Source organism: Grammomys surdaster, unplaced genomic scaffold (assembly GCF_004785775.1).
Source record: "Grammomys surdaster isolate TR1022 unplaced genomic scaffold, NIH_TR_1.0 142, whole genome shotgun sequence".
NCBI lineage: Eukaryota > Metazoa > Chordata > Mammalia > Rodentia > Muridae > Grammomys > Grammomys surdaster.
In genome coordinates, this window is record NW_021604600.1 from 1,233,112 (window position 1) to 1,242,564 (window position 9,453).

General features: G+C 39.6%; 1 protein-coding gene across 1 annotated transcript in view; it reads left to right on the forward strand.

The window, feature by feature from the left end:
• The window catches only part of LOC114618508 (ATP-binding cassette sub-family A member 3-like), a 109,306-nt gene that overhangs the window by 19,890 nt on the left and 79,963 nt on the right, over positions 1-9,453 (forward strand). Inside the window, exons 9-11 of the mRNA XM_028764289.1 lie at positions 668-849; positions 3,482-3,613; positions 6,567-6,696. Of these exons, the coding sequence (XP_028620122.1) occupies positions 668-849; positions 3,482-3,613; positions 6,567-6,696 (444 nt within the window). The remainder of the gene's footprint in view (positions 1-667; positions 850-3,481; positions 3,614-6,566; positions 6,697-9,453) is intronic.

Below are 9,453 nucleotides of genomic sequence, written 5' to 3' on the forward strand. Positions count from 1 at the left end.
TTTCCACCTTATTTAATCTTAAAGCAGCTGGGTATAGTGAGGGTCTCTACAAACATCATGGCCAACAGAGTGTTGAAATCCTAGAGGCAAGAAGGAAGTCCAGTTCGACAAGGTTGAGTGGCCAGAGTTGGTTCAAACTTTAAAAGTCTGGCCCTGGGTAGTTCGTTTTAGGTATATTTAAGCACAGCAAATTTGGGAGGGAAATCCTGGTGATAATTAACTCAATTCTGTGTTCACAATGAAGCTTAAGATATGACAAAATCAAAGCTCTTATAAAATACAAATGACATCTTCCATATTCCAAGATAGGTTCTATTGATTAAATGAGAAAGCAGGCTTAAGGGAAATAGTGCTTGTTATAAGGGTCTGGGGAGGATAGTGCTATAGATGACTAAGATGAACAGGCTTAAGATAAGGTTCTGTGGCAGCCAGTGTGGCCTGACCATAGAAATAGCAGAGAGGGCTCCATGCTATTAATTATATCCATTCCAGCCTTATGGGTGGAAAACAGGTTATACATCTTTTACTTTGAAGAGACAACACTGCACGGTTAACATTCCTGGTTTTCCTTGTGCGTATCTGTAGGCACAAGGACCTACATGCCTTCTACCTGTTCACTTAAGTTACTGTTGGACATCAGAAGTAACTGCCTTCCATTTTGTTTCAGGGCACGGCGCTCAGTGGACCAACTTCGCTACAAAAGTAAATGCTGATGATGACTTAACCTTGGCCCATGTAATGGGAATGTTTTTATTTAGTGCTTTTCTGTATGGCCTTGTGGCTTGGTATGTAGATGCTGTCTTTCCGGGGAAGTATGGTATACCCAAACCCTGGAACTTTTTCCTGCAGGTGAGCACCTGCATGCATGCCTGATATTTAGAACCCTGACCCCAGTCCTTTGGTACCTAGTTTGTGAAGAGTAAGCAGGATTATGTCTAACAGTCTTTCCATGGGGACTGTGATATCAGACTTCCTGTTTCTGTGACAAATACCTGTAAGCAATAACTCAAAGCTTCATGTCTGCTTCAGTCCACATTCCCATAGTCACATCCCTTTGAACTGAGGTGAGGCAGAACATGTTTGTGGGAAGATGTGGCAGAACAAAGATCTCTCATAGAAATCAGGAAGCAGAGCCAGAATGTCCGTGCTGGTGGGATCCTGCCCTCTTCACCGTTAGTCCGTCAATGCCTGGGTTACTGGATGTTGCTGCCCAGATTCAACCTTGTTCCCTCTTCAGTTATTCTTCTTTATAAAAACCCTCAAAGACATACCCAGAAATGTATTTTATTGAATACCTTGGCAAATTTCAAGGCAATTAAATGGACAGTGGGGATTAAGCACAATGCCTCATCCTTTTCGCACTAACACCACTGTTTACCATGCGTATCTATGGGATGAAATGATTTTCTGCAAAGAGAGCCCATCTGAATGAATGCACACTAACAATGTCTGTAGACCCGAGTGGGAAGAGGAAAAATTGTGCCCGTGTCGATTTTTAGTTTTTTTTTTTAAATATGACCATGCATATTTGTGGAAACTGGTATAATGCACATGTATAATGAGTAGTTTATCAAATCAGGTTAATTAATTACCATCTGTGATTCAGGTTGAGAACCTTTGACTTTCTCCCTTTTAGTCCCTTAGAAGATACATTAATAGATCACTGTAAATTATGGTCACCATAGCATGCTGTAGAACCATAGACTGTATTCCCTCTATCTGTTCATTTTATTTATTCCCTTTACTCTTCCCACATCTCAGCCTATAGTGACTATAAATTATCCTGTATTTCCAAGAAATCAGCTTTTTTTTTTTTTTTTTTTTTTTTTTTTTTTGCTTCCACACATGCTTGGAAACATGAGGTATATGTCTTTCTGTATCTGGGCTATTTTGCCTAGCATTGTTTCTTCCAGGCATTCACGCCCAGATAAACAAATGGCACAGTCTTCTTTTATGGTCAATCATATTCCATTTTATAAGTATCCCCTACTTTCTATATCTATTTACCCATCAAATCTAATCTATGTCTTGGCTACTGAGAATGGTGTTACTACAACATGAGAGCACAGTTGGGCATATGCCCAGTTGTGGAGTTGCTGTTTCTATTTTTTGTTCTTCTGGGGAACTCCTGCTGTGCTGTTTTCCATAATGGATGTGCTAATTTAAATTCTCTGCAGATGTTTGGGAGAGTCCTTCTTTTGCTCCACATTTAGCAGCACTTTTTATGTTTGTTTTTGTGCTAGTAGTCGTGTTAATGTGTATGTGTGTCTGTGTGCCGGGGACCAGCCGTCAGCAGAGCATAAGACTTTGTCTTATGATATATTTAGGGTTGCTGTAGAATAATAAAACGTTTACTTATCTATCTAAGTCTAAGTTACTATGCCACTGTAGCTGACCTGCCTTCTGTGTTCCTCTGAGGCCAGAAACTGCAAGTCTGTGGCACTTAGCACCTCATCCTATAACAGCAGGAGATAAAGGATTAATTGCTAGAGCCCTTTCCCTTTTGTTCAGATGCCTCTTGCAAGTCCGGCTAGGGGCAAGTTTGGAGCAATAAACTTCTATTGAACTAGAAGAGAGTAACACTTGCAGGAGGAAAAACTTTTACACAGGCAAATATGCATTAACTCACAGAAGCTCGTATACAGAATCATGCATGTGCATTTATGCATTTCCATTCAAGCCAGTTGGGCCCAATTGCATGCATTCTCATGATTACATTCTTACACACACGTATGCATACATTCTCACAAATACATACTTATATACACGCATCCATACTTACATATGTATATGAAGCAAATGACCAACCACTGGTGCAGAAAGAACTTACTCATTCTGGATGAAAAGTGAGCCCCAATCTTTATTGCACAGAGAAAGAAAAAGCTTCTACCCTCTTACTGCTAAATGAATTAAACCCAAGTTTGTAAGAAAAATGGTAGAGAAGACAGACGACACAGTACAGTGTAGCTAAGTACTAAGTACTAAATATTAATACAGCACAAACTTGCCTTTCATCGCTTGTACAACATCCGTGAAAAGCAACATTTGGTTAAATAAAACATAAGCCAAGTGGTTTAAATATTTATAAAAATTATTTTGTCTTTACAGATTCACTGAAAAGTGCCAGGATAGCCACAATGTGTAGCCCAACCCTGCTAGAAAGATCTGACTCAGAGTGAGGCAGTGCTTCTCCCTATGCCCTTGTGAGGCGGCTTCACTGACTTTCTTCTTGCAAACCTGAGCTTGAAGCAGAATGTGTGTTCTGTGATCATAATTTCAGAAATTCATATTACAGACGGTTTGCTTCCCGTTAGGCTCATCACAAGTGATGCCTCATCAGCTCATCCATTGTGACCGAGAGCCAGAGAGAAATGAGCGAGAGAGCTTTGACATCTTAGAGCACTTAACTTGTTATTAGTATTACTAGACTATCATTATTGCCATTATTACTATCATTAATTTTTTGGTTGTTGTCATTTAGAAATCCTACTGGTTTGGAGAGCCAGCCTTAAGCAAGGAAGAGAGCCAAGTCTCTAGTTTACCTCCGAGTGATTTTATGGAGCCTGAACCTGTTGGTTTAGTGGCTGGCATCCAGATTCAGCATTTGTACAAGGTATTTATTTATTCACCAGGTTTCTGTTTCTCAGTAGGATGGAGAGATAGTTTAGTATGGAGATTAGACCATTGTCTTGGCCACAACTCCACAACTTTGCTAATTAAAAGATAAAGTAAGTAAGATAAAATTGAAGTGTATACAGGAAAATCAAAAGTTCATTTATTGGCTGGGCATGGCAGCCAAACCTGTTATCCCAGCCCTTGGGAGGCTGAGGCAGAGAAATCAAGGTCAAGGCTCACTTGGGCTGCAATGCAGAAAAAACAGCAACACCTCTTTGTGTTATTTTTCTCCTCCCTTCAGAATCCAATCTACCTTTATGGAGGTAATAATGCTGCCCTACATGATAAGAGGTAGAGTCAAGATGGAACTTTTATTAGGTATTGATTTTATTAGGTATTATTTGTTGTAAAACAAATAGCATCCTGATTTGTTTTACAGGTTTGAGGTTAGGTTGCTTTGAACTCTTTGAGATATTGTTAGGTATTTATACTTTTCTGGATCTTCCAGGGTGTATTTTTCTCTTTTTTTTTTTCCAGGAAACTTATACCTGCTTATATTCCCTAGCCTCCCAAAAAGCTATTCTAGCTTAATTTGAATGTTTAATTTTATAATTTGTGGCAATTGAATCCTTTTCATAATGTCTGCCACGTACCTGGGTAAGGGCCAGGGGAGGACTGGTCCTGGGGCTCTTCTTTACCAGTTATCCCTGCATTCCGCTTTGACCATATTGCACAGGAGTCACACAACCTTTTCACTGGATTGCTTTGGATATCTACTGACATCAACTACTGGCTTAATATGGCAGTACTATATCAAAGAAAATGTGTTCTGCCCTTGTTCTGTTGTCTTTCCTCTTCCCAGTTTTACTTTCCTGCAGAATCACCCCTGCACACACCTCTGATTTTACAGTGGTTCATTTCTTCCCAGACCTCTCCCTAAAGTTGCACAGAGTGTCATGAGTGCTCAGTGGATCCAAAGGCCTCCTGTCGACATGTGAAGAAGCACAAAATAACCAACAGTAAATGTACAATGGAGGAGCTTCATCAGGAGCATGATGTAGATGCTAGAACTAGTAGGCACAGATTTAAAAATAGTGATTAGTACATTAAAATAATTTTAAAAGCACAAAAATAGGAAAACACTAAGGATATGAGCATAGAACTAGACCAGTCAGTAAGGGCATAAGCAACTGAAGTCCACAGTTAATTTATAGAACCTGAGAAGAACACTGCATTCAACAAATGCAGAAAGTAAATATGTGTCTCTTAGACGGGGAAGGTTTGCCTTGAAGGAACGGAGGGAGGGGGGATGGAGGGAAGGAGGGAGGGAGGGAGGGAGGGAGGGAAGAAGGGAGGGAGTATGGATGTTTTACATAAATATGTCTACAATAACAACAAAGAGGTCAGGTTGAAGTTTTTCAGACAGAGCTTTAAGGAACTTGATTCAGGGCAGGAGCTGATGTCTAGTGGTTAGCAATGGTTCACCTCTGAATGTTTGGTGAAAATCGTGAATGAGTACCTGGTATTCTTAAGCTCTGTAGCTGCTTCAGTTAGCTGTGTCACAGAGTAGCCCAGGCAGTCTGTATTTCCAAGTTAGGACAAAGAAAGGAAGAAGTACTTGTGGGGCATACAGATAGCTATAAAACCGTGAATGAACTGAAACCCACCAAATTATATTCTTTACATGGGCTTATTGTACAGTGTGTGAACAACTTCCCAGTATGGCTATTAAAATGAATTTACAAATTAGACTAATACCAAATTTGGATTTTTATTTAGTTTTAAACTACCACTTAACAAAAGAAAACGGTAGTTCACAAACTCAGAAAAAGTTCAGATGTAGGCAGCCAAAGGCACTTAAATTCAGAGTACAATATTCAGAGATAGTCACTGCAGTAACAGATGCAATTTGCCATCTTGTTCAAAGCTCGTTTTCTTGCAGGCACAAGTGGAGAAAGGTGTGTCTAACTAGTCTTTGTAATTCCTTTTGCAACGTTGTGTCCATTGTTAGATGTATAGCTTACACATGATATGTGTTCACCATCTTGCCCCGCTGGTAAACTGCCTTTCCTCTGCTATGAAACTCTTGACTACATTTACACAAGCATTGTTCTAGGCTCTTGATGTGTTCCACTGGTGCATACTTTTAATATTTAGTAAAAGCTTTAAGTCATTCCTATGCACATATGCATATGTGTTTTTCTGTTCTCTTGTTATAATTTTTCTGCTATAGAAAGTACCAGGTATGTCTTCTTCATAACTACCATCAGACCATGTTCTACAATGCATGCTACACAAGTGCTCAATAATTTCTTGTTAAATAAGAAAATGAGCTGATTAGCAATGATTAGTGACTAATGACTTTTCAGGATACGAAGTAGAAAACGATATGAGATCCCTCAGTCTCAAATTTTGGAGCATGTGGGTAGATAGATAGTTATGTGGCTCATGCCGATAAGAGCACAGGAGAGAGTTCATTTTGGTGTAATGAGTGGCACCTGCAATGGGATTTTCAGCACTACATTCTGAGACATGAGAGAAAGACGGATGGGCTGACTGGGTCTGACGGACTGTGATTAACTGACGGGGTCTGACTGACTGTGACTAACTGGGACTGACTGACTGTGACTGACTAACTGGAGCTGACTAACTGGGGCTGACTGACTGGATCTGACTGAGGTTTAATCAGTTTCAGGATTGAAGCAGAACAAAAACATGAGAGTGATCAGGATTTGGGGGAGGGGGGGAGGTTCTGTAGCCCTGCACTGAAACAATCCCTGTGGTTGCCTGTAGGCATTGTTTGGTTTCTACAATTTAATTTCTCTTTGATTTTTTTTCTTCTCCAGCATTAAAATCAATGACATTTTTCTTCAACTCTGAATAGTTAATGAATCCTTGTTTACAGGTGACAATAATCAATAATAAATTAGTACTTGTTTCTCTTTTGACAGGAATTTATCTTAAAAAACAGTACCCTGATGGCAGTAAAAGACTTGTCTTTGAACTTGTATGAGGGGCAGATAACTGTTCTTCTCGGACATAATGGGGCAGGAAAAACCACCACCTTGTCCATCCTCACAGGTGTGTATCCAGGGTCATACTGAGGCTGATTCTGTGGACTGAGTATGGAGCTTCTGTTGACACTTCTGTGATAATTTTGTTATTGGCTTCTCTCAACATTGTTTTATGTCCTGCTAATCTTGCCACACCACAGGAAACCACTGTAATTTGGTCGGTGTGCACTACTCTTAGTGTGAATGTGTGCTATGAACCCATATTAATTTGTTGAGAATATTTCAAACACAGAGTTAAACTGAAAAAAACTTTTAGCAAATATACCTATATGTATAACCGACATTCTACCATTCTAATACTTTACTATATATTCTATATACCTATCAACCCATTTTAAAATACTTTAAAGTTGATTCTATACATTAAATATTCTTTTCACTATGCAATTTAGAATTTTTTGATAAAAATATTTCATAATGTCTAAATTTTATTTGGAATTTTTTGATATCTGTATATATCTGTGTGACCCAACTATCTCTTAAGATATGGAATTATACCCAGAAAGTTCTCTAATTTCTCAAATAATCCACTTTTCAAGACCCGTTTTTATTTACTTGTTTTGTGTATTTGGGGAGAGAAGCATGTGTGCCATTGCACACATGTGGAGATCAGGGGACAGCTGAGAAGCTCTCTTTCCTCCCTGTGGGTCTGGTGACTGAATCTGGTGACTGAACTCAGGCTGCCAGGTGTGGTAACAAGTACCCTTGCCTACTAAACCATTTCACCGGCCTAAGAATTCCATTTTTAATTTATTCCAACCTACATTTCATATGAACCAATAACTTTGTTTATTCTATCAATATGGACTATTAATATGCAAGGTATTGGAATAAAAACCAAAAGTGAACAAATAGGCCCAAAGCCCTGACCTTTAGGAATTTTGCATTTGCTCATGCTTCATAATGTGGCTTTCGAAACAGAAAGAGCTCCAAGGAAGAGTTCTACCCTGGCAACCATGACTAGTTCCTGCTTAGGGAGGTGGTAAGTGGGAATGAAATCTGAGTCAGAGAAAAGGTTAAAAGAACAAAAAGAGCAGAAAGAGTGATGTGAGTTATAAGGACATACAGGGCTTGGAAGCAAGAGGATAGAGACTGTCACAGGGCAGAGGGAAAAAGTGAGAAATGGCAGAAAGAACATGACAGTGTCAGGTGACATCCCGAGGTCAGGGCTGAAATCCTCAGGGCATGCTGGATGGGTAGGACTCTCTTCTAAGACAATGGGAGATACGGACTGAATGCTGTTGAATTTCCTCTAAATCTTAGTTTAAAAATCTCGAAAAAAAAATCTCTTCTTAAAGGCATTCCTCCTCAACAAGCATCACATAACTATAAAGGAATCACAGCCGTGCTTGACCCCAGTGTCGTATCTCCTATCACTCATGGAGTATCCCTGTATCTGCCTTCTTGGAATGTACTCAATGTGTTACAAGCATGTGGTAGTCCTTGTCCCAGAACCTGTGACAGTTGCTTTATATGTCAGGGGTTTTTCAAATGTCCTTAAGCACAATCAGTGACTAGAGCCATGTAAAGGGGAGGCAGAGCAGAAGACGACGTCCAGCCGCAGTGTAACCTCCACAGTTCCTCATTGACAATTATTAACTCTAACCTGTGTCTGGCAATTAATATGGCCTAAGCAACGAGAACAGTTCCCCACAGAATGTTCAACAGATGCACTTGGAACATATTAATCACATGTCACTGTTACTCAATCATTTGCTTCCAGCATTATACTTAAGTTGTTAGAGGCAAGGGTCATGCTTTGTTAATTTTTCGGTACTATATGGATAGTTTTGTATGGATAGTTTTGATATTTTTCTGTATGATATTTTTGCCTGCATGCAGTGCCCACAGAGGCCAGAAGAGGATATCAGAACCCTAGGAACTGGAGTTACAGATGGTTGGGTGCCACCATGTAGGTTCTGGGACTCGAACCTGGAACCTCTGAAAGAGCAAGCAATGGTTTTAACCACTATCCATCCCTCCAGTCCCTGTTAAGTTTTCTAAATGTTAATACTTTTTAAGGTAAATTTGGTATAAGTCAATTGGTAGCAGTTGCCTTGATTTTGCTTAAGAAGAACCATGTTGTCCTGAAAGAAACCTCTAACCTTAGCTATCACTTTCTGCTTAATGCCCTGCCTTTCTGGCCACCAACCATCACCAGGTTGATTTCAAGTGCTGTGGACTTGACTAATTGGCACATTTCATATAAATGAAATGATAAATCTGTGGCCATTTGTGTGTGCATTTGAATTAATGTCACATGCCCTTTCACTTTACTCCAAAGGAAATCTTGTCAAATTTCTTGTAAGGGAAGGTTAGCATTATCAGACTCACTCTGTGATTGATTATAGGGTGATATCTTTAAAGGAGAGTCTTAGTGGATATAGCAAAGGAAAGGAAGCCACTCAGGTGGGTATCAGTTGATGAATAGACAAGGAAAATGTGATACATATACACAATTGAACACCATTTAGCTATACAAAGAATGGAAAGTCTGTCATTTGCAACAATGTGGACAGGAATGGAAAAAAAATCAAGTGAAACACAGACAAGTTCCACACAGTGTAATTCACATGTAGAATAGAAAACATCATAGAAGTTGAGGGTAGAGTTGTGACTACATGAGTCTGGAGGGAAATGGGAGGGTATGAATGGGGAAATGAGAGGGTATGAATGAGGAAATGGGAGGACATGAATGGGAAATGTGAGTGTATGAGTGGGAAATGGGAGGGTATGAATGGGAAATGGGAGGGTATGAATGGGA